General features: G+C 44.3%; 1 protein-coding gene across 1 annotated transcript in view; it reads left to right on the top strand.

Moving 5' to 3' along the window:
• Positions 1 to 26259, top strand: part of LOC144120369 (uncharacterized) — a 32995-nt gene extending 6736 nt beyond the window's left edge. The window contains exon 3 of the mRNA XM_077652743.1: positions 25350 to 26259. Coding sequence (XP_077508869.1) covers positions 25350 to 26259 — 910 coding nt within the window. The remainder of the gene's footprint in view (positions 1 to 25349) is intronic.
• Positions 26260 to 26491: the final 232 nt, after the last annotated feature.

The following is a 26491-nucleotide window of genomic DNA, read 5'->3' as shown; positions in this document are numbered from 1 at the left end:
TTTATTGTTTATATTATGTTTTCATTATTAGTTTCGTAATTTTTTATCAAGTCGCTGTCGTCGAGATTACACAGGTCGCGTGTGCACGAGTTCGGGAAACTCATTCACTGGGCGAATATCGTTAGCTATGAATCCCATTGACTGTGCCCGTGTAGCAGCAAAAAAAAACGCATTTCAAATGTAACGTCATTCGCTGCGAATGACATTCAACGTCTCGTGTGACAGGGGTATTAGACAATCAGAGGAGAACGGTGGGTCTAAAAATATACATGCAGAAAACCAAAGCAGCCTTCAAAAACGAGCTATTCGTATGATAACTTATTCAAACAATACACACCCCAGCAGGCCACTCTTTCAGCAGCTTCGTATCTTACCCCTATCAATGGCATATAAACTGAAGATAGCTGAAATAGTAAACAATGTAATAAAATCTAACAACCCCCTGCCCCTTAGTTTATTTAGATTACCAATGAAACAAACAAGAGCTGCAACTAACAATCTATTTAATTTACCACCTTGTTACAATATGTACGGCCGGAGACTCCTAGAATACAGTGGAGCCCATGTGTGGAATGAAATCCCGAATGAAGTTAAAGAAAAAAATAACTTTTCAACATCTTTAAAACACTATTTAAATTCCATGAAAATGTAGGAATCAATTGTGTGTGTTAATCTTGAAGTTTTTTATTTTACACGGTCTGCGGTAGTATTGTGCTTGTGTTGTATTTGGACCCCTCACTAGCCGTAAAGGCTATGGGTCCAACCAACAGTTTGTGTACTGTTTCTGAGAATAAAGAAAGAATAAAGAAAGAAAAAAAAATGTTCAAGAGTATTGCAAGAGAACATCAGTTCACAATTGGCAGCGAGGTGCTGGCAGTGGTAAAGGAATCTACTTAGGGCAGGTAGTGACCGCTGATCTGGATCATGAGAGGGAAATAACTAGAAGGATAAGAATGGGTGGAGCGCATTTGGCAGGTTTTCTCATATCATGAAAAGCAGGTTACCAATATCCATCAAGCGAAAAGTATACAACAGCTGTATCTTACCAGTACTCACGTTTGGGGCAGAAAGGTAGAGGCTAACGAAAAGAATTCAGCTTGTTTAAGGACAACGCAGCGAGCTATGGAAAACATGATAGGTGTAACATTAAGAGAAAGGAAGAGGGAATAGTGGGTGAGGAAACAAAAGCAGGTTAATGACACCCGAGTCGAAATCAAGAGGAAGAAATGGGCTTAGACAGGGCATGTAATGCGGAGGCAAGATAACCGATGGTTCTTAAGGACAACAGACTGGACTACAAGAGAAGGCAAGCGTAGCAGGGGCGTCAGAAAGTTAGGTTGGGGGATGAGATTAAGAAGTTGGGCCACAGCGGCACAGGACAGAGTTAATTGGTGACATGGAAGAGGCCTTTGTCTTGCAGTGGGCGTTGTCAGGCTGGTGATTATGATTATGACGATTATGCTGATGATTATGATGGGTTCTTTAACGTTCACTAACATCGCACAGTACACAGGCCTCTAGAATTTCGCCTCCATCGAAATTCGACCGCCACGGTCGGGATTGAACCCGCGTTTCTTGTTAGAAAAATTCGACCGCCGCGGTTGGGATTGAACCCGCGTTTCTTGTTAGACTTCAGACCCTTAGCTGTAGTTCAGGATAGGGATTCGATAGTGTACAATGCCCATTTCCAATCCATCTTTACGAGTGGTGGACCTTGAGTCTGCGCGAATGGCCCTTCCAAAACTAGAGAGCTGTACACGAAGTCAAGCGGTTTGGACTCCTCGCGAGAGCGTTGTCTTCGGCGGAAGGTCTTCAAACACAGGAGCTTCTGGACGTTTTTGCACTGAGGCTATATATAGCCGTGTGGAGGCACGCGCTTGTGTGCAGCTGACGGGGCTTCTTTCTAAATTCCTATGCTTTGCAGTTTGACCCTTCACTGTGAGAGCTTAAAGACAAATTCTCAGTCAAACTGAGAACGAATAGGGCAATGAACTCACCATGCCAAAAACTGAGAAAACAGTTTTGAAACTGCTCATAGATACGCTTCCGCCAAGGGATAAACAAAAATCTATCTGCTCGTCTTCCACAGGCGTATATTTCAGTCATATTTTCAACATTTCCGTTTGTATTTGTCAGTGAAGATGCACACAATACTGCGGAAATAAGCCACATCATGCACGAATCACTATAGTGCTAAAATTTTTGCCCCACTTCACTCATGGCGAGAAAGATTATGGGTCATCCCCCAGGTTTTTATAGTTGTCGTACTGACTAAAGCAAGGAAGCCAGAAACCACATTACCTTGCAGCTAAGACGTCTCAAAAGCGGCTGAAACTTAATATTTATCATGAAGTATCAATATTCTGAATAATGTTTGCACACTACACGCATTTTAAGTGGGAATTGTCTCTGAAATGGTACTAAGCCTACATATTGCCACTGCATCGAAGACGACGGTGCCTGAGAACACGATGCTTAACGATAAAAAATAAAGCCGCAACGCAGGGTTGTTGGCAATCACCACATTTCGCACCTTTTCAGTAAGCCCTTCCATGAGGATATTCCTTGCAAAAGTGACAATATGCATTATTCGATCCTGCATTTTTGAAGGAATTTGGACAATTTCTGAGCACTAAGCTTTAACTAATTACTCACCACGCTCTAATATGTAATAAGAACGTTTTAATATTTTACATATGCGAACTTAGAGAAATTTAAAAAAAAAATTCAGGTAGCTAAGCCATTGTACGAGGTCAAAAAAATACGCACTGTTGTCAACAGGATAAATTTGTGGAAATAAAAGTAAAAACCTAAAGCCCATTTTATATGCCGAAGTCGAGCAGCTAAGCGGCACGCCATAGTGGAAGGCTACGGAAAAATTTCAACCCCCTGAGAATCATTGTGCACCATAACCTCGGTGAACGGGTGCTTTGCATTTCGCCTCCTTTAAAATTCAACCGCCGCTACTGGGATCGAAGCCGCGACCTCGTTCGTGCTCAGCAGCCAATCACTACAGCCACTGTGCCATTGTGAATTCACGTCTAACAGATTTCCAAGTGTAGAGCAGCAAAAGATTGATGGAGGAGTTGAAGTGATATGCCACGATGAGAATTCTAAGCATGAAAACATTGCAGCATGACCTCGTTCGTTCCACCCTGCCTATAGCTTGGTGGTGTCTGCAAATGCTGGTTGCTAAGGTATAGACGGACTTTAGCGGCTGCAATCGAGTGTCGTGGGACACAGTTTTACGTTCACACCCTCTTTCCTATCCAAGTGGCGAATTTCCAAATCGTTAGGAATAGAGCACGCTATAAGCAAGAACGTGTATATCGGAGCGAAAGTCGGATACTACTCAAGAACGAAGCGGTGTCAGATGACATAACCCCCCCCCCCTAAAAAAAGTGACGTCGACCTGATATAAGGTCGCGGACAATCGCCCTGCACATACTAGCGTGCAGATGCTAGCGGTCGTAGCAGGTGCAGCGTGTTTGAGCGTGCCGACGTGACCATAATTCGACCCCACTGACTGGAGGGTAATCTATTAGGGGCGCTAACTCCGAGTCCGTCCTCGAAGCTGCGCCATCTCGGAAGTACTGACAGCGCCTAGGAAAGGAGGATAATCGGTGGTTTCTTCAGGATCTATTGCGAAAGGTGCGCGCTACAGACAGTCCGCATCTCGATGCTTACGTCTCACCTTGCAGACGATTGTTACGCAGCACACTTGAAAGCGAAGGCTCCATCGAGCCAATCAACCTGAAGGGTCTTTGAGGCTCGGCAGTCAGCTTAAGAAGTGGTGATCGCTGACAACACGGAAGAGGCTCCCATAGAGGTATGGTCGGAGCTTGCTGATGCCCATATTACTGGGAGACATTCTTTCTCAGCCGTATAACAGTTTGTCTAGGAGCACGCGAGTGTTTGGCTCGCGTATCTGATGAGCCGTTCTCCACCGTCTTGCCACTGTATCATAACCGCACCGAGACCAACACTGCTGATATCAGTGTGAACTTTCGTTACAACGCGTTCATTGAAGTGACCGAATATCGGAGTATTTTGTAGACGGCTGCGAAGCTCCTGGAATGCGGGCTCTTGTTCGCTTTTTCGAAGGAAGGACGTGTCGTCCCGAGTCAGTGAGTCTAACGGTTCAGCAATTCTCGGCAAATCTTGAAGACAGCGTCTCTAATAAGAGCACAGACCTGAGAATCGCCGATTGGCATTCGTGTAAGTAGATCGCAGAAAACCAGAGACGGCAGCGGTCTATTCAGGGTCTGGCTGAACACCCTGGGTGCTGACAACATGAGGGAGAGAGCGCACTTACATAAAGCCAAAATGACATTTCTCTGATTTTTTGGGAGCTGTGCGGATTTGAGAGCCTGTAGCAAAATACCTAAACGCTACAATTATTGGTGACAGGTGGTACAAAATATAACGACATCGTCCAGGTAGGCCATACAAGACTGCCTCATAGAATGGTATCCAGCAAGCGTTGGAACGTGGCCGGCGCTGAGCACCGGCCAAAACATGACACCTTAAACTCGTACAGACCGTCTTCCATGGAAGCCACGAAAGCCGTCTTGTCTCGGTCTCTCTCGTCCACCTTTGTAAGCCAGTATCCACTTTTTGAGATCTAGTGACGACAAGTATCTGGCATCCCGCAGTCGGTCAAGTGCGTCATTGATTCTGGGCAGTGGGTAAACGTCCTCTTTTTTCAAGTGATTAAGTTTCTTGTAATAAAAACAGAAAATCAGGGTATTGTTTTTTTCGATATTAGCCACCAGCGTTGCCCACGTGCTTGCAGACGGCTGAATGGCCTTGTCGGCAAGCACTTCAGCGACCAGATTCTTAACGGCTGCTCGTCTTGTCGGGGAAGCACGGTATGGGTGGTGGCAGGCGAGTCGCGTAGCCTCACCGGTGGTAATAGGGTGCTTGTAGGACGACCTTAATGAAAGGGTGAAGGAGTCTGCAAAATCTGCTAACAGGTCCGACAAAATATCCTAAACTGATGGAAAGTCGGGGTTTATTTTGATGGACTGAATAAAGTAGCGTGGACAAGCATCGGCGTGATTGGATCCTCAAACGGCGCATGAGGCTGGGAATTCACAACCGTCTTGAAAGGAGGTGACAGCCGTGCCTTTAACGAAGTGCTGAAATTCGTTTCTAAATATTATGAGGAAGAGGTTGGTGCAGCAATCACGTAGTTGGAGGGCCTCAGGCAAGTGAAAGCCACCTCTCATGCTGCAGCGGAATAGGGATGTCCGACATGTTCTCATAGTCATGGAATAAGTCGCTCCGCCCAGGTACAATGATGCTGCATCGTGGTGGCACCTCGACGTCATGCTCGAAAATACGCAGAGTGTTGGTGCTGGCTTTTTTTTGGGTGTCAAAGCGCGCCACGACCCGTTTGGACGAGACCATCACCCGCACGTCCTGAAAATGAATTACCGTGCCGTCTGCCTGCAGGAAGTCGATCTCTAGGGTCAAGTCTCTGGAACACTCGGCAATTCCGACAAAGTCGCCGACGTACTTGAAACTCCGGATGCCGACTAAAGCTGTGCACTTGCCCAAAGGAGGAAGTAGGTAGCGCCAAAGAGTGCAAATGTAGATCCCTGTCCCGGTATAAGAACTCTTTTAAGCTCTCAGGCGAATGCCCTGCTCATTACGCAATAATTAGCGCCGGTATCAAGTAGCACGGTCACCTCAGCACCGTTTATTGCCAGATCCAAATCGGAAGCAGCGTATCGGATACTTTCGTTGCCGGACTTCATCAAGGTATCGCGCACTCGGAGGTTTCCCGATGGAGGACCTTGGCATGTCCAGACGTCAGCGGCCTTCCTCCAGAGGTCGCGGGTGTGTTTTCCCAGTGGGGTTTGAGGAACGATGGACAGCGAAGCTGTTCCGGCGGCCGGGCTTAGCGAACGGTAACGGAATGGCGAAGGCGAACGGGACACACGGCGCCCGGAGTAGACAGGGTTTTTGCGCGCCCAGAGGTGCTGTTCAGCCTCATGTGGCCGCTTGCCGTCCCAGGGAAAGGGACAGGGCGCCTCGGGTCTGAAACCGCGAAGGTGACCGGCCTCCTCCTAGTGGTACCAAAGGGGCCTGCGGTCTGGTGTGCGCCGAAAATCAGCCTTCGGAGGGCGTGACACAGCGGGAGCAAGTGCGTGATAGGGAAGATTGGCCTCATGTCAGGCGTCCGGTTAGTGGGACCGTAGCCAGGCGTCTTTCGTAGAACAGTGTGGAGTCTGTCAACCAGCGGCGGCTCATCTGGAACAGGTTGTTCTTGTGCAGCCTGGCGCAATTCGTATTTGACGACTTTGGCCAGCGATGCAAGAGGCACAACTTCAGGCAGACGGAACCGTTGGAGTTCCTTCCGAACTATGGACCGAATAAGTTCACGCAAGCCGCCTAGGCGCAAATCTGGTGACGTCCTAATTGTAGTGCAGGGCCCGTTGTTGGAGCGTCATCTTCATGGTGGTCGGCTCCGTGAGGACTTCAGCAACAGTCCGCGATGGGCTGCGCACGGGGCCCGCGAACAGCTCCTGCTTGTCTCATCCACGCACTAGGCCCAATCCCTCTGCGGGGGATTGGCCAAGACACAGACGGCGTATGAAAGATGCTAAAAAACGTTAAAAGAAAGAATTGCAGATTGTGATATTAAAGTTAAGGACAAATCGGTTCCCCTGAGATCGGTGACTGAAAATGTGAACAGGTTTATGGCTTATGGGGATCAAAAATTTACTTCAAGAATTCCGCATTCATCGAATTGGACCACCGAGGCCGGGATCTAACCCGTGTCTTTCGGTTCAGCAGCCCAGCGCCATAACCACTGAGACCGCGACTGCTTGAAAATCTGAACAAATGTCAATGAGCAGTTTTTGGCTTTTGATTACGGATTATTGTTCTGCATGAGCAGCCAGAGGTTAGGATTGAGAAAGATTTCAGGACTGGAAAGGTCACAGCACAAGAGCGGGAGGCAGCCAACTTTTGTCTATACTAATGCATGCATCAATATTGTGCACCTGCCTCCTATTACTCAGAATTTCCCGAAGCACTTAAGCTCTGCTTTATTTCAGATATTTAAAGGATGTCAACAGGTTTTAATGTGCTATGATTGCATTTTAGGCAACTGGCACACCGCAGTGCTTGGCTGGAGTTGAATTCCGACCTCCTAAGGTTCTTTAATATGCACCAGTCTCAAGTACACGAATGTTTCGCAATTTTCCTCCAGCAAATTGCGGACACTGTGGCCGGGTTCGAACCCGTGCCCGGCAGCAGAATGACCCTGAGCCAACGTTTTCTTTTAATGCAAGAAGGCATTAAACGTCAACAGCTTCGTCTCACCATGTCAGCAGTGAATTATTTGTCCGCCCATCTGTCCGCACTACTAGACAACTCTTAAAAATAAAACACACGAATTAGTCGCACCCACCACAGGAAGCGTATAGGCTATCTCCGCAACGCACCTGTGCTAGTATTTTGAGTTTCAAAATTCCGTTGTCTGCGATGAGCGTAGAAAAGGAATGAATTCATGGCAGAAAAAATAAAATTTAAAAAATAGAACAGACCTAAGAGACACAGGGGGGGATGCTGCATGGACCACGAAAAAGTTAAGTTAGCCGCATTAAAGAAAGCAGAAAAAGGTGGAAAAGAAAAAAAAGAAAAATGAAAAAAAATGCTTATCCATTTCCTTGTTCCACTTACTGCGCCGTCTTGCATATATAGCGAAAAAAATTATCTGAGGCAACATTTCATGGATAACCCTTCCTCTGCGCACTTCCTAATGCGAGGTTTGGGGAAGACAGGAACACTTAAAGAGTGAGTTAATACAAAAGATACCGCGGAGTAGAGCCTTTGGGGTTATGTTACGACTGGCAAAACGTTTCTCCTTGTTTTATTACCGCATCTTTACAAGCGATAGCAGTACCTCTGTTATCGGCATGGTGCAGAGAAATAAGGTTCACATTATTTCGACCTTCTGGTTTCTTTGACTTGCGCCAAGGTGTCAGTACAACAATAAATTCGAATGTTTAACGGCCAATGGAAAGGCGCACAAATTCTCGCACTCTGAATAGATGCCTGAAACAAATCGTGAGAAAATGAATCATAATAAATAGCTCGGAGAAAAAGGAAAGGTGCATTAACTGTCTCAATCAGGGTGAACACCTAAACTGCGCCATGAGGAAGGAATGTGGATGAAGCTTAAGAAGAGAAAAAGGCTCCGCTGCGGGGGTCTGTAATTCCCGGCGGTGTATCAGGCACGATACAAACTTCTGAAATGGCAATACTTCGACTGAATATTTCATGCCAAAAGTACTAAAGCTCATTTATATCACAAACACCGAGGCGACTGTATGGCACCTTTTTTCCTTTGTGTTACTTTCTGAAAGCAATACTTTAAATTTGTTTTGGCACAAGATGATCAAATTCTCATAAAAAAGCGCAACCCTCATTTTATAAACAAAATTATGAAAGCAAATTGAAACTCTAAGTCGTCAGAGATGCTGAAATTTCCCCCACTGCAAAAGCTAACCCGTATGGTAAAAACACCAAACATTTCAACGGCCGCAGAAGGTGAGACGATTTTGAATATTGCGGTTGGTTTACTGTGTGTGTTGGAGTACTTGTGCTGATTTATCATCCTTGAACGTTCACAAATTGGCCTAATTAAATCATTTTATGTTCACAGCAATTTGCATTTATACAAGATAGGGCCAGGAGCACCGAAAACTATAAGCTCAGAAATATTGGGATTAAGATTGTGGGTTGGAGCGCATGTGGTAGGTTCTCTGAGATCATGAATGGCAGTTTACCTCAATCCCTCAAGAGAAGTATACAGCAGCTGTATCTTACCAGTACTCACCTACGGGGCAGAAACGTGGAGGCTATCGAAAAGGGTTCAGATCAAGTTAAGGACAACGCGGCGAGCTATGGAAAGAAAAGTTATAAGTATAGCGTTAAGAGACGGGAAGCGAGAGAAGGTGAGGGAACAAACGCGGGTTAATGACATCCTAGTCGAAAAAAAGGGGAAGAAATGGGCTTCGGCAGGGCGTGTAATATGAAGGCAAGATAACGGCTGGTCCTTAACGGTAACGGAGTAGATTCCAAGAGGCAAGCGTAGCAGGGGGCGGCAGAAAGATTGGTGGTTGGATGGTATTAAGAAGTTTGTGGGCATACAGTGGGTGCAGTTGGCAAAAGTCAGGGTTTATTTGAGGAACATGGGAGAGGCCTTTGCCCTGCAGTGGGCGTAGTCAGGCTGATGATGATAATTAAACACTTTCCGAGGGGAGCCCATCAACTCGCTTAATCATTGCATTGTGTTGTCATGAACACTTGAGCCAAATAATACAGTTCTACACGCAGCAGAATACCCAGAATCACGCGCGAAAGTTGCCGAGCCCTTTCGGGTGACGTTTCATGCTCGCACTCTTCTCCGCTGCTCCGCTGCTGCGTATACAAGTTGAGAGGTGGCTATTGGTTAGCTTCTCTCATATTTCAGGCACTTACCATGGCCACGGCCAACAAGCGACTTAGCTCCGGCGAGACAGGAAGCTCCGCCCCGGCGGTGGGGCTGGCGGAGGGGCGCCAACAATTCAGCGTGCAAAAAGTGACGACAGGAAAATGCGAGAAGACGCTGAAATACTAATTCTGACTACAGATAACTCAGCTTCTAGAAAGGGCATCAAAAAAATTTGGCTGTGGCTTAGCTCTGGTTAACCCTATAGTTGAATTGCAAAAGTTTCGTTTCCTCTGCACGTCATCTACACAGCGTATCATTCCGACGCTCTCGAAACTCCAATCGGTATCTTTCGCAGTGTATATATATATATATATATATATATATATATATATATATATATATATATATATATATATATATATATATATATATATACCTGCGAGGCGACCGAAATGGCTCGATGGCTGATGTAAAGCGGATTAAAGGATGGTTTCGGGCCCTGAAGATACCTTGAACGCCTGACCGGCGTTATTCTTTTTCTTTGTGCAGGATATGCAATTTCATCGCAGTAGAACTTGTTACACCTAAGACGAAACCTGCAACTCTGCAAAACTGGTACTCTTATAAAGGGAACTTTATTTTCAGTGCAAACAACCATAAAAATGTACACACACTCCATGACTGGTGGTACAAAAGATGCATACAGAGCGGGTGGCCACCCAAAAAAAAATTATTGAATGCCTTATGTTAACCCACTGTCTCAAATCCCGAAATCACAGGTGCAAAAAGAGAAACAGCCCTGCAGACGCAACGAGGCAGGGGGGCAAACAATTTCAGGGTAATTCTGTCACAAAACTAAACAAACATCCTAGAGAAGACAGCGTAGTCAGGTTGGGGGGGGGGGGGGGGTTCAGCCTGGCTAATACCGTAGCACCGGCATAGCCAGCCGACCTTCTTGCACAACGAAGAAGCGTGTGTGCCAACGTCCGCAGAAGCCGTGCCTGCCCATCCAGTTTCGGTCTGTCAGATAGGTACTGCCAGATGATAAGGCGCAGGCTCTGCAACGTGGGGTACACCGATATCTGAGACAATTACTGCGCTGTTCCATTTACTGAAAAACCCATTTTTATTTTTCAGCGTGCAAATGTGCTTGAGCAAAAGTGCCGCATGAATATTTTTAAATGTGGGATTGCACATGACGTCTTAAGTCTGACCTCTCTGCAAAGGTCTTGAACAAAAGAAACATTTATGTGGCAGCTTGCGCTTACAGAGAGGAATGTGCGCTGTTAGATTGCCCTTTGCTGCAAAGCTGTGGCTGCAATACGAGCACTTGTACGGCCTCTCGCCCGTGTGGGTGCGAAGGTGCTCCACCAGCCTGGAATTCCATTGAAATCCACGACTGCAATAGCTGCACATGAAGGGGAGCTCTGCAGTATGGGTCCTCTGGTGGTATTTAAAGCTCCTTCTGATATCTGTGGAATAGTCACACTCATGGCATACAAAACGGTGTCCTCCCATTTGGGATCCTTGTTGAGATGGCTCGTCACAGGAGGTCCGAGTTATGGCAGATCCTGCGCAATAGGAGAAAATGCGAGAAATAAATTAGAGCTGGCCAACATCTCAAAACGTTAGTTCATGAGAAGCATACTTTCACACACACCATCTTGTGTAGCTGGCAAATGTGGAGTGAACTTGAGCGAGTCAAAGTTTGAGAGACCTCGATCTTCAAATAAAAATTTTCCGGGTCAAAGCTGGCATGCATTTATAATCAGCATAACAGTTCACAAAAAACCTGTCATCTCAAAATGATGTGTTATGTTGCAGCTAGGTTAAAATTAGAACTTTTGAGACACTGCATGACTTCTGATCACTTCAGTTAACAAAAAGAAAGTGAACATCAAACCACACACTACCTACAACTGCTTTACATCAGAGCTTCATATCATATATGTCCCAAAATCGTGATCACATCCAAAAGAATAATTTCACATGCGAAAAGCCCCTACTTTCACCTAAATTTTCCAAAGACATCCAACTGCAATGTCCCAGGAGGGGGATCGTAAAGGCAGTTACACACAATGAACAGCTGCAACTCTACCAAGAAACAGTTTCACTGGAGCACGATCTCATTACCAAACTCTGTTTCTTCCTTTAGGTTCTGGAACCAAGACATGCAACCATAAATGGTGGTTTAGGCAATGCGCAGCCTTGCAAACAAGACTTACAGAATGAAAATGACATCACTCGCTTACATTCACAAGCTGCACTGATTATAAGTGGGCGGTGAGGACACACAAAATAGGTTTGCTTTCACAAGCAGACACAAATCGAAATCTTTGTCACAGAGCCAAACCTAACACTAGCAATTTTTCTTTATGTGCTCAACCATGCGTGCTCAATTGAAAAGCTGAGCAGAAGACATGAATGCACACAGGCAACATCTAGATGGGCAGATAGGAGAATGGAATAAACTCCTTTTCCCAGAGTCACAGATGGCATTAGGAGTGGGCATTGGTTACATGTTGTAACCCGTCTTGACTGTTACGTTTTGCTTTCTGCATGTGCATAAGTATGAGACATAAATCATCAGAAAGTACACCATGAACAGAAAGGCTACAGCAAATAAGCAAAGCCTAACACAGGTTTAAAAACACAAAGAAAAATCACTGTCCTGTCGTCGAATTAGTGTTAACAGCATCAAATAATTTATCAGTTGTCATCATCACCACATTCACGCCTAACTAAATCTTACCACCACAGCTATCAATTTTGAGATTTTCACTCAGAAAATCTGTAGCATAAAGCCCCAAAAAACTGCACATTGTTCATTCTGGCCAGACAAGTAATCTTAGAGATTTGCGGAAGGACTTGCAAGTAAAATATTAATATACACTTAACCAAAAAGTACTTTTGGAGTCAAAACTAGCTGCAAATTTTGAACCACGCCACATTGCATGCGAACGCCACTTGCCGATGCACTCCTGATGTTGAGATTGGTGCAGTGTGCTAGTCTCGGCACCAGGAGTAAATCGTCAGGTCATTCCCGGATGCAATGTGGCACAGTTCGAAACTTAGAGTGGGGGTTGTTAATTTTAGCCACGATAGTACAACAGGCTGCGGCAACTTAATTATAGGAACACTAGGGGAAAGAAGACTACAGAATATGCATATACTCTTGAACCTGCATTATTTGAGAGAAAAAGCATCCAGCAGCTATAACTGCCACTGGTGTTTTTTGGATTCATAAAATACTCATTTCACTTCCCCATGGCCCCTTTCGTTTCCCTGAATTTTAATGCCAAATACGCTATAAAGCCCCCTTTGTTCGGAGGCACAAATTGTGAACCTTTTGATCCAATCCCTGTTGGCAGTCTTGCGGTGCTCCAGCAGCACAGACCCTGTTAGAAGCCTGCCCCAGAAAAATACAATGGTAACCCAAAAAGCCTTAATATTGAAGCAATGTGTCATTAGGTGATTCAATAATCAAATTTAGTAAAATTTTCCATCTTTTATATTCAATAGCGGCAAAACAGAACCAACAATGTGACTTCACTGCTGATCCACTTCTTGTTTAGCATATGTAAACATCTCTGTGAAAATGTACGCAGTTCCCATCCAATAAAAAAGTGCAGCTTGAACACCCTAAACAGGAAATGGCAGAACAATTGTTGCTACTGAAAGGGTTCAATGAATACAGCCGAGATAAATATGCGTAATGGATCATGTAAAATGTGAAGACAATACAGGCATAACATTGTCACAACAGACTGTGAATGTGTGATGCACATTAGTTAATGCTAAGACACTCTTCACAGATCTGTAGACAGGCTTTGCTGTGAGCAATTCACAGGCCAGCAAAATGGAGATTTCCACTTTGTCAAGCACGTCAGAAGATAGCTTTCCCACCTGAAAAAGAAGCAAGAAAAAGAGGAAATACATTGTTGGTACCAAAGGCTTTGCTCCAACTTGCTAATAGATTATTCCTATACAGACATTAAGCACACCAAAAAAAGAGGAATGTCAAGGCTTTTTGGTGGTCGCGCTGCAGAATGCAAAAGTAATTAGCCAGAGGATACATCCAATGTCTACTGAAGAGTTCAAATACAATACAGGGATTCGGACAGGAAGAGTACTGGTTCCTCTGAGTTATTGTTGAAGCATTGAGATTGCTTTGCTGTACATGCCAGCTTATATGGAGTACATTAATCTGCAAAGTGCCCACATTTGGCAAAACCACTGGCTTGTTGTTGCCATATATAAAATGCGAAACATATACTGCAAACTTGACTTCCTTTACATGTACTATGAGAAGGAAATAAGAGAATGAAGTCTTATTTGCCGCTCCCAAATGCAGTGTGCACAGTAGCTGCAAATCATTTCTTTCCTGTGCTACTTGCTCCTCTCATTAATGAGAGAAATTATGGTTACTGGGCACAGGCAACAAATAAACCATGGCATTAGAAGGTAGCCCAACTGTTGGAGGAGAGCGAGAACAAGAGGCCTATCACAATGGCAAAATGTGCGAAGTGCCCTTAAACATAGCGCATTTCTAGCTACCAGATGCCCGGAACAAGCCCTTGTTCATGTACAAGGACAGCTGCATTAACATCAAAGCCCTGCGCAAACAACGGTACATGTGTGTGCGCCGGGAAAGAATGTACAACGATTATGAACTGATTTTAATGGTAAAAAGGCAGCTTGACTAATTACAGCTGCACAAAGTGGGATCAAAGACCAATATTCCCAAGCGTTCTACACCAGAGGAGCAGAGCACCACGCCAGAGGAAAAAGCTTCTGCCAAGTGCAGAGTACTTGGGGACTTGACGACAGTGAAAAATAATGCGGTTGGACAATAATGGGGGTGGAAAATAATGAGAAAGATGGGGTTAGAGGGTAACCACAACTAATCAGCAGGGCATCTGTTTACTGAAAACCGAAAAGCAACAGAAGACAAAATTAATGCATGGATGGCCCCACGAAAAAAGGCTTCTTATATTGATTACCTTTATTTCTTGACCTCATCAGTAACTATATATTTCCACCACCACATACATATTATACTTAAGGATTGAAAACTCAACATTCTTTTCAAATATAAAATGCTTACGCTAAATATTAAGACAAAAAGGGCTTCATTTTCTGCTCCAAAATGTAGAGCGCACTTCTAAAACATTACCTTTATGTCCCACACCAGCTCATACAAATGTGAAGTATTATGTATATTAGCCATTGGCGGCAAACACAACCATGAAAGGAAGACAGCAAAAGCGTTGGAAGCGCTAGGAGAAGCTTATCATGGCAGCACAGCACTGAGAAATGCTTTACTTTACACAGACTATGACCGATTACAACAGTTACACACAACACGGTCATACCAAAGTCAACATCTTGTTAACGTTTTGAGAAAAAGGTACTTTAAAAGCAAATGTCCCGGCCTATGTCACCGTTCACATGCATTGATTCCCAAAGACTCAACTGCACAAAAGTAAGCAAATAAATATGCCAGAACAGCGCTACACAACAGGAATCAGGAAATCAAAATGAATCAGGAAGACAGCCATTTGTTAAGAATCAAAAGAAAAACATGAACAATAATGAATGCAAGGGCCAGCGAGCACCAAAATGATGGGCTCAGTCCATGAATCTTGTCTTGTAATAGTGCAGGCTAGCAGATATGCCAGACATGGAAAAATAAGAGACAGAAGATAAGGAACTGTTCATTGTGGTATGGTAAGAAATATTAAGCCCGATGCAGGATGTGCACTTATACACATAGAATTTTAGAAACAGATGCATGCTTAGCTGTAGCAGCAGAGGGCGTTCACAGCTACGGCAATACCACTGGTACACAGGGAAGAACACAGGAATGCCACATTGTGCTTAGGTACACCATACACAATTTTACATACTATGATTTCAAGCTACAATCAAACCATGAATATCGGCTTGACACATTTTGTAGCAGCATCTTCCTTCAAGCCCGTATTTATCTTCCTGGTTGGAGCTTCAATGCCTGCGAAAATAAAAAGAGCAATACAGCATGTTTATAACAAAAACCAAGTGCTCATAAGCAGCTGTGCTCAATTCCTCCGTGTTCTCCAGAAGTACATTCTTGGTGCCAGTCATGCATTTGGAAGGCAGATTCAAACAGCACAATGGAAGAGCTTCTGTGGTTTTCGAGTGAAGCAACTGTGACTATATAAATAAGGTACAGGGTTTTTAGTGCGAAAGTATTACTTCACTAGTGATCCAGAAAAATCGATGGGTCCGCTAATCGTCGACCTCCGGCCTTTGACATTTAAATGAAATGACTCAGATATGGTGTGGTTAGGGGAAGGTCATGTGGCTACTGTATGATCATGTGCATTACAAGTTAAATCGGCTTGCTTACGGTGATGATAATGTAATGGCCACGTGGTATCAAAGTTGCCTTGTATACTGTGTGGTTACAGAAACGATCACGTGGTATGAAAGTTAAATACTGTTGCTACTTGAACGGTCATGTGATATGACAGTTGCTAGATCACATGGTATAGAAGTTACTTGTTTGTGTGGCATATCATACAATGTTTCATGCTTTACAGCCAAGCATCCTGCAGCTATAACTGGCAGTGGTGTTCTTCTGGATGCATATATTCATTTATCTTCCACATGACCCCTTTCATTTCCCTGAATTTTAATGCCAAATATGCTGTAAAGCCTCCTCTGGTCGGAGGCAAAAAATTGTGAACCTTTTGATCCAATCCCTGCTGGCAGTCTCGCGGTGCTCCAACAGCACAGACGCTGTTAGAAGCCTCCCCAAGAGAATACAATGGTAACAAAAAATACCCTAATATTGAAGCAATGTGTCATTAGGTGATTCATTAATCAAAGGTAGTAAAATTTTTCATGTTTAATATTCTGTAGTGGCCAAACAAAACACATAATGTGACTGCGCTGGTGATCCATGCCTTGTTTACCATATGCAAACATCTCTGTGAAAATGTATGCAGTTGCCATCCAATAACAAAGTGCAGCTTGAACACCATAAACAGGAAATGACAGAACAATTGTTGCTACTGGAAGTGTACAACGAATATAGCCAAGATAAATATGCATAATGGATCATTAAAAATGTGAAGACAATACAGGCATAACATTGTCACAACAGTCTGTGAATGTTTGATGCACATCAGTTAATGCTGAGACCCTCTTCATAGATCTGTACTGAAGTGAGGAGTGAAAGCGAGTAAGAAGGGCTTCGCTGTGAGCAATTCACAGACCAGCAAAATGGAGATTTCTACTTTGTCAATCATGTCAGAAGAAGCTTTCCCACCTGAGAAAGATGCAAAAAAAGAAGAAATACATTGTTGGTATACGAGACATTGCTCGAATCTTTCTAAAAGATTTTTCCTTTTCAGACATTTCGCACACCAAGAAAGAGGAGAATGTCAAGGTTTTTTGTTGGTGCCGCTGTAGAATGCAAAAGCAAACAGCCAGAGTATACCTCCAATGTCTGCATAGAGTTCAAATACAACGCGTGGTTTCGGACAGGAAGAGTAGTGAATCCTCTGAGTGATTGTTGAAGCATTGAGATAGCTGCGCTGTACAGGCCAGCTTACATGGAATACATTAACCTGCAATGTGCCCACATTGGCGAAATCACTAGCTTGCTGCTGCCACATTTAAAATGCGAAAAATAGATTGCAAACTTGACGTCCTTTTAATGTGCTATCAAAACGAAAATAGGAGAATGAAGTCTTATTTGCCACTCCAAAATGCAGTGTGCACAGTAGCTGCAAATCATTTCTTTCCTGTGCTACTTGCTCTTCTCATTGAGGAGAGGTATTGCGGTTACTGGGCACAGTCAACAAATAAACCATGGCATTAGAAGGTTGCCCATGTGTTGGAGAAGAGCCAGAACAAGAGGCCTATCACAATGGCATAGCTGTGCGAAATGCTCCTAAACAAAGCACATTTCTAGCTAAACAATGCCCGCAACAAACTTTAAGAAACCGATTTCGCCCCTATGGAAAACAGGTCCTCTAAAAGGCAATGCTCTTGGCTATCTAAGATTGGTCATGTACAAGGACAGCTGCATTAACACCAAAGACCTGGGCAAAGTACGGTACATGTGTGGGCACCGGGAAAGAATGTACAATATTTATGAACTGATTTTAATCGTACAAAGGCAGCTTGACCAAGGAGTCCTGCAGCAAGTAGGATCAAAAACCAATATTCCCAAGCGTTCTAAACGAGAGGCGCGGAGCACCACGCCAGAGGGAAAAGCTTCTGCCCAATTCAAAGCATGTGGTCACTTATCGACAGTGAAAAATAATGGGGTTGGAAAATAATGGGGGTGAAAAATAATGGGAAAGATGGGGTTACAGGATATCCACAAATAATCAGCAGGACATCTCTTTAGTGAAAACAGAACGAGCAACACAAGACAAAATTAATGCATGGATGCCCCCATGAAGAAATGCTTAACTTGATTACGTTTCTTGACCTCAACAGTAATTATATATTTCCACCACCACATACATAATATACCTAAGTATTGAAAACTCAACATACTTTTCAAATATAAAATGCTTATGCTAAATATTAAGACAAAAGCGACCTCATTTTCTACTCCAAGATGTAGAGCACACTTCTAAAACATTACCTTTATGTCCAGAATGGGCTGTCATACTAAGGTGAAGTATTCTGATTATTAGCCATTAGTCGCAAACACAACCTTGAAAGGAAGACAGCAGAAGTGCTGGGAAAGAGTCGGGAGGAGCTTATCATGACAGCAGAGCACTGAGAAATGCTTTACTTTACACAGATTATGACCAAATACTACAGTTACACACAACATGGTCATCACCAAAGTCAACATCTCGTTAACGTTTTGAGAAAAAGGTACTTTAAAAGCTGGATAAGCAAGCTACTGAGTTTAATTTAGTATCATCGACTAAAAAAGCCAGACAACTTCAGTTATTATTCAAGAAGCTTGTGTGGACGAACCAAGTACAAATACTGACTGTCACATTTAAATCTTTACACGAAACCAACCAAAGCAAGGATAGCGCTCAAAGTGGATCACCAATTTGACGAAAGGGAGTGCCTCAGCGTAGACGACCAACTTCTGCGTTAAACAAGAATTTATCAGGCTAGCCGCTGCAACCGCGATGAGTGCGGCAATATCGGGGACCGCTGCAAAGCAGACAATGCAGGTATGACCACAAATTTGGTACACATTCATAAGTTGGAGCGGCGCAAACGAAAACTGGGTTCCCAATGCCACAGAAGGACCCATAACTCTGGAGAAAAACTCATGGATGTCTGGCTTCGCTCGTATTAGGTGATGACTTCTTCCCATCGCTCGGAAGCAGCAGCGTAGGGTCAGAACAAGATTTACAGGTGCGGCGCGCCCTTTAGTTGACGGACGTCAAGCGGCGGTGGCCAGATGATGGAGACGTTTAACTCCAAAGCACTCCAGCACAACTTCCAGGTAAACGCCAGTGACACCCAGCTACGAATTGGCGAGGGAGCACGCGGCAGTTTTCAGGACGGCCCATCATGATCCTCTGGTCGACATGCTGACATAGTACCCGCTGTACAAATTGTTTCTCTTGCTATCATCTCGAGTGCATTGGATAACTGTTCGTGCAACATCCCTCTTTGTACTGTAGCATCTGTTTAGTGCTCTGCATGCGTTGCATTCATTTTTTCTAGGAGTACTCAGTAATTCCGCTGGTATCATCTCTGGCTGTACAAAGCTTTGCTTTGTTTGTGAAGCTTTGATTCCGGCCAATTCTCCAGGTTCCGACAGCCGAAAGCTGGACACCAAAGGGGCACCCCTTTGCCATTTGGTGGCTAGATTCCACTGAGCTTCTCACGTTGAGTTAAGGGCATCTCCTGAGCGACCGCAACAGGTACTCTCTCACTAAGTGCGACTGAGGACACAAACAACCAGTGCCTATGTGACAAGGCGATCTAGTAACGAGCCCCAAGTGTTTCACGAATCGATCCACGTTATACCGTGTATGACTCTCTTGCCATCCTAAAGAATTCCGCAGCAGAAGACATCCTTGTATACTTATACAAACTGGACACGAATTTCACCATGCGACATGAGGCAAGCAACAGATTGTTTTCTTGACAGGCAATTGCAGCGAACAGGATTATAATTGGCATTCCTTGTTTAAAGCAAACCCACTTATTCTGGGTACTTTCTAAAATTGCGATCAAAATATTCGACAACACGCAAAGCAACCATGGCCTCATTCCGCTGACGAAAGCTTAGAAAAAAATGCTGCTCAGACATGAAACCAAAGCTAGAGAAAGAAAGCATCTTGGGTGATCTCTGCCGCAGCGACAACATGAACTTATGACTACGAGCTTAACTGCAGGCTGAAAAGAGAGCAAACTACCCAGGCCTCCAAACTAAGCCACATCCCTGTTCCTTATGTGAAAGGCAGCAGTGAAATGCCCGGGCACCTGTTTCATGAGCAGGAAATGCAGGTTTGTCACACGTCATTTTAAAACATCGCGAGCTTCAAGCCTCGGCCGACATGCACTAATGCTGAATTTCTTTCTCTGTGCTCTCAGGGAGCATTCCGACAACTTGGATCATCCAGCCGATTTTGATAATTCGAGGGTCACTAACTCAAAGGCCAACCCCACCGGTGCGATAGATTTGAGGGCCCTGGAATATGCAAACACGCCAGGCAATTTAAACAAATCTGCCGGCTACCTTCCATCACCATACACCCCGAAGCTCAGATTAGCGTCTCTCGCACCCCATCCCGTCAAACCTGAAGATAGTAAGTCAGCTTCGAAAGGTGTGTTATCTCTTCAAGTGACTTTGGACGGAGTGTCACGCTCCTTTCCTTCTAAACTGAATATGAACAAATTCTGTCTTTAAGGCGGAGAGACTGCCTGTTGTTAGCTCTCCTTCATATCCTTCTCTTCATAAGTACATCGTTTTGTACTATACTTGCCACATGGCTCGTTGTTTGTACACAATGAAGTTACTTGGAAAGGCAATGAGACAGAAGTAGAAAGAAATGAAATGAAAGCTAACGCGACAGTGCAGAGCAGACGTTCAGAAGAAAAGCCGTTCACGTTGTGGCACTAATTAAGGATTGATCTACAGCGTTATGAAGGTCACATGTTCACCTGTGGAATGAAAACAACCAAAACCCCTATTTTTGTTTGACTATGGGGCCTTAGCATGCCTGAAATGACATCACAACATGTAAGAATGTAAATTAAGTATGCTTTAAATAAACTGCTGAAATATACTGGTAATCGAACCATGACACATGGGTTGCAAGTCAGATATACTATCCCTAGGCCAAAGAGGCACTTTTGTTCGACTTGGTTAAGGAAAGTCTTCGAGTGTCTTCTTGTATTTCACCTGTTCTAGTGCACCTGCTCAAATATGGTAATGAGTACGTGTGATTAGAAAGAGGCGTTAATTACGAAAGAATGGAGCAAATAACGATTAATGCTTTGGCATCATACCCTTAAGGCATAGCTTAAGTGTCCCCTAATTTTTTAGCACGTTGCCTACAAAGTCCATTCGTTGGTGCCAGTTTAGAACTTACTAAGAATTCTGCGAGGGCTGAGTGTCACTATCTCGGATGCGCTAAGGCAGAATGATAGCTTCTGCCTTACAGCACTTGGACACGATATGTCTCAGTAGCAGAAATACTGACGTCCGAAACCACAAAATCCGCACCAGCGCTGGAGGTGCCACTTTTAGACGTGCTCGCTATGCATCCTTCTGATTCGAAACTTCAAGCATACAGTTCTATGATTAATGTACACATATACTTGCTCCGATGTAGAGGGGAATCCCCAAACCCAAGGTGGAGTAAATTTGTAATAAGGGTACATTGCTCACTGGCATCCATCCATGCGCAGCCATACGACTACAAAGGAAAGATATTCAGCTTTCTCAGAAACTTCGCGATCAAAGAAAAATTCGTCCTGGTCCGGGGTACGAACCCGGAGCCAAAGCTTAAGCGGAAAAGTCACTCTATTACTCCCGTTTCAAGCATGTCGAATCCCTCAGTCCCCCTCTTTCGCCACCTCTTGCTCCCGTCTCCGCTTTGGGCCTTCCCTGGTGCTTCCTACTGCACCGCTACTCCTGGCTGGCAGAAGTGATGACGGAGAAACGTTTTCTCCTGCTTACCACCTTAGTTGACAGGATGCCGAGCCACCGAGGTACAGCCAGCGACTGCAACTCAAGTTGCCGCATCTCATCGCACTGTTTTGTGGCATAAGAAGTTTTCGGACCATACAATGCCTGGTCACATAGCATCTCCAAGCTGAGTGCCAGAACTATGCTTGCTGTCGTTAAAATCATACAAAACCAAAAAGCACACATTTCAAGAAGTATAAACGCAGCCGACTGTTCTTCGGTTTCTGTTTTGGTGCGCTAGACATTCGATGCTATTCAACTACCCCACAATAAAAATGATGCTTGCATTGAACGCCTGATTTTACAAATCTTACAATGATGATACAGCTCTTGACAAATCAGTCGTACTCTAACGCAACTAAGGTTCTAGCAGTGATGAGAAATTATAATTAACCTGATTTCACTTTTTAAACGAGTACAAACTTATCTTTTCTTTCGTTTACTGATCCATCTCTGTCGACGTTCCCGTAGCGCTTCTTGATGTCATCCGAGGGCTTACGACATGTTTCGTCCGAAAAGTATGCAGGCTTCCAGCGATAGTATTCTTAGGTGGCCATTTCTGCTAACAAAATGAATAGAAAAGGAATAGCATTGATAAATGTGACACACGAGATTAAGTATTTTCTTAAATAAAAAAATATGCGCAATGTGTCCCTGATGATAAGCCTTGCCACTGGTTCTTGTCAACAGTGAAGTGACACTGCTGCAGTGAAGCAGGGTAGAGTCCAAGCAGGAGTCTCTATTGAATATCGAAGCAAATGCAGCATTGCTTGCATGGAACACGCCTGTGCGCATATATCGACATGCACGACCCAATGCTTTAAAGGACTCGAGCTCACATGACAGTTCCCGCAATGAAATCGACACCAGCACGGTAAAGGGTTCCCTGAGGAGAGGCGGTCACGAACGGAGGCAAGCTGTTTTAATCGCGGGCACTTTCGTCGACGCTGTGAACGGTTGATGGAAAAAAGTATTGAAAATTGGAGCGCCACAATATTTGGGAAACTCAAAAATCATGCACACCTTAGAACGTATGTCCTGGTAATGCTCGCATCAGTCATCTTTCAAGTGGCTGCTGTCGACACACAAAAATGTGGAGTGTGAATGGCGTGAATTTGATCTAGCTGCAATGATGTAAATTTCAGAGATAAGGTATACCCTCTGTGCACTTGTTTACAGCTATGGAAGCTCTCCCTTGATGCACGAAGTGTGAATTGTTATGAATCAACAGGCCTCGTGGAGAGAATAGTAATTCTAGACCTCACTCTTCTGCAAATTCAGACTTCCACGGATGCTACAAAAGCCATTGTACAGATTGAAAGCAGACCTCATGTGCACTAAACTTTGGACAAAGGCTGTACCGGTATCTGCGCCACATCGCCACCATTGCCTCCGCAGCTTGCTCGCGCCCGTGCCGGTTTCTGCTGCAATTCACCATTTAGATTAAATACAGTTCAAACCTGGCGTTCGCCTTATTCGGCTAGAGCGCCGATGCCCTAGCCCCGCCTATAGGTACCAAGTGTAGTTTCTTAATATCTATTGCGTGGTGCATGTCCGTAACATTCGTTATAAGCTCGCGCCGAACACAACCAAGGGAGGAGACACGGAGAGGGCAAGAGAAGCAAGTGTCCCGCCTTTGCCACACACCGCGAGCTACCGGGAGCAGCTTTTCCGGGAAGCAGTCAAAGCGTTGATGTCGATGATTGCAGTGGTCATCAATGTCAATTATTATCATGAAGATAACAGCTAGTACTGCTGGATCATGATGACGTGTACTGATACACTAGTACTGCTGGATCATGATGACGTGTACTGATACATGAGTGCCTGTGCAAAGAGGCTCAGAATGCGATTTCGCAGCTAGAGTTTTTAGTGTCCATACCCTCGTTTCATGGCATGTAGAAGTGTCCTCATAGCAAGACATATGAAATCATTTAAAAAGCGGCAATACTGTTAGAGGTGCGACAGGCGACTTCAGGTTCGATATAAAGGCAAGCTTTAACTGCGCATCGTCTAATGTTATCGACATGCTTCGATGCTCCTCTTGTCCGAAGCAATATATCGGGTAAACCGGGCAATCAATGAGCGCCAGACTAAAAGTCATCGAGCTGATGGCCAGGAGCCTACAGAAGGCAAAGGCGGAACAATTTATTCATCATCATCATCAGCCTGACTACACCCACTGCATGGCAAAGGCATCTCCCATGTCTCTAAAATTAACCCTGCCCTTTGCCAGTTGCACCCAACCGTTCCCTGCAAAATTCCTAAACTCATCCTCCTAACTAACCTTCTGCCGCACCCTGTTAAGCTTACTTTCTCTTCAAATCCACTCCGTTGCCTTTAAAGACCGTTGGTTATCTTGCCTTCGCATTACATGGCCTACCCAAACCCATTTGTTCCTCTTGATTTCGACTAGGACGTCATATACCCGCGTTTGTTCTCTCACCCACTCTGGCCGCACGGTCTCTTACCGTTACAACTATCAGTTTTCTTTCCATGGCTCACTGCGTTGTCCTTAACTTAAGCTGAATCCTTTTCGTTAGCCTCCATGTTTCTGCCCTGTAGGTGAGTACCGGTACGATACAGCTGTTGTACACTTCTCACTTAAGGTATATTGGTAAATTGCCATTCATGATCTGGGAGAACCCGCCATATATATGCGCTCCAGCCCATTCTTATTCTTCTAGCTATTTCCCTCTCATGATCCGGATCAGCTGTCACTACCTGCCCAAAGAAGACGTATTGCTTTACCGCTTCCAGCCCCTCGCTTCCAATTGTGAACTCCTGTCCCTTGCTAGACTGTTGACATTAGTTTGGTTTTCTGCATGTTAATATTTAGACCCAGAATTCTGCTCTGCCTGCCTAACTCATTGATCATGATTTGCAGTTCACCTCCTGAGTGACTCAACAAGGCAATGTATCAGAGAATCGCAGATTATTTAGGTATTATCCATTAACTCTTATTCCCAACTGTTCCCAACTCAGGCTTCATAATACCTCCTGTAAACAGGCGGTGATTAGCAATGGCGAGATGTGTTTCCTTGCCTGACGCCTTTCCTTATTGGAATTTTATTGCTCACTTTATGCACGAGTATGGTAGCTGTGCAGCTGCTATATATATATATATATATATATATATATATATATATATATATATATATATATATATATATATTCCAGTATTTTGACATAAGGCTCTTCTACACACTGATTATGCAATGCCTGTATGACTGCTGAGGTTTCCACCGAGTCGAATGCTTTCTAGTAATCAATGAAGGCTAAATATAGAGGTTGGTTATATTGCGCTCATTTCTCTATCATCTGATTGATAGAGTGAATATGATCAATTGTGGAATATCCTTTATGAAAGGCTGCCTGACCATTTGGTTGAATAGTCTAAGGTTGCCATGACTCTATTACCGATTACCTTAGTAAATATCTTGTAGGCAACGGATAGTAAGCTGATCGTTCTGTAACTTTTCAAGTCCTTGGCGTCTCCTTGCTTGTCAATTAAGATAATATTTGCATTCTTCTAAGCTACTGGTACGGTCGAGGTCATTTGGCATTGAGTGGGCGTGAGAACAGCACCAGGATGCGGCCACCTAATCCGCTCTGCTTCTTCGTCCAGGTTAGTTCTGTTACTTTACTGTACGCTAAGAAATCTAATGACGTGTGCCTGTTGCTGTTCCCACGCCCGGGAGTTTTGCTTTGTGTGTTCAGTGAATGCTTTGATATTGTAAACCAACTGCTGGCGTTGTCCGGGGATGTCGAGCTCAACCCTGGGCCTAACACGAGGCATCAGGTACAGGACTCTCTTCCTGACGTCCAGTCTAAGCAGTTGGAAGATATGTTTGCAATGCTGGAGACTTTGAACACGCGAACTGCGAAAATGCATCTGGACCAAAAGGCTTTCATAAAGTCTATTGATGATCTTAAGAAGTCCCAGCTGAAGTTAGGAGATTTGAGCGAAATGAACAAAATATTAACTAACGTTGAGCGCAAAACTGTTACCATTGACGAAACCGAGAAGGAAGTACATCCTTTTCAGCAGTTAGTTGACCAACTTTCTAGTGAAAACTCTCAGCTGCGCGCGCGCCTGTCTGAACTTGAAGACAGGCAGCGACGCGATGACCTTCTGTTCTATGGCATACCTGACGCGCAATCAGAGTCCTGGGCTCAGTCAGAAGAAAAGCTAGTCAAGGTTCTTTCATCCTGCTTGGAAATTCCGTCCTCTGAAATTTTGATCGATAGAGCGCACAGGCTCGGTGGGTTCGCATCGGAAAAATGTCGACCAATTATTGCCAAATTTTCATCCTTCAAGGTAAAGGAGAGAATACTGCTTAACTGTTCTAAGCTCAAGGATGAAAAAATTACGCTAAGCGAGGATTTTTCTTTCGCCACCCGTCACGCTAGAAAAAAACTGGTCGAATTTGGCAAATCCCAGCCGCTCACATTCAAGCTTCGCTTCAATAAGCTTTACATAAAAAATAAATGCTACTCCTACAATCACTCTGATGACGCCGTTCATGAAATCCCAAGCGCCTTCCCGTTGCCAACCGACCGTTCTGAGGACCCTACGAATGATACCCACAGCGCCTCCGCACCACCGACCGAACTTGTTACCAATTAGCACTACGCGAGGAACAGTGGAACTAAGTCCCCGGCCATTACCCCACTTTCTTTTTTGTTCACAAATATTCACAGCATAATACCTAAACGAGATGATCTTTGTTCTGTAATTGAGGCTTGCGATGCTGACATTGTATGTCTTACTGAAACCTGACTATCGGCGAAGATAGATAGCTGTGAACTTCTTACCTGTAAAGAGAGATATAACATTTATCGGTGCGGCAGGGGTTCTA

The sequence above is a fragment of the Amblyomma americanum genome, chromosome 1 (genome assembly GCF_052857255.1).
Source record: "Amblyomma americanum isolate KBUSLIRL-KWMA chromosome 1, ASM5285725v1, whole genome shotgun sequence".
In the NCBI taxonomy this organism is placed as follows: domain Eukaryota; kingdom Metazoa; phylum Arthropoda; class Arachnida; order Ixodida; family Ixodidae; genus Amblyomma; species Amblyomma americanum.
This window is presented reverse-complemented; position numbering and strand designations above follow the sequence as displayed.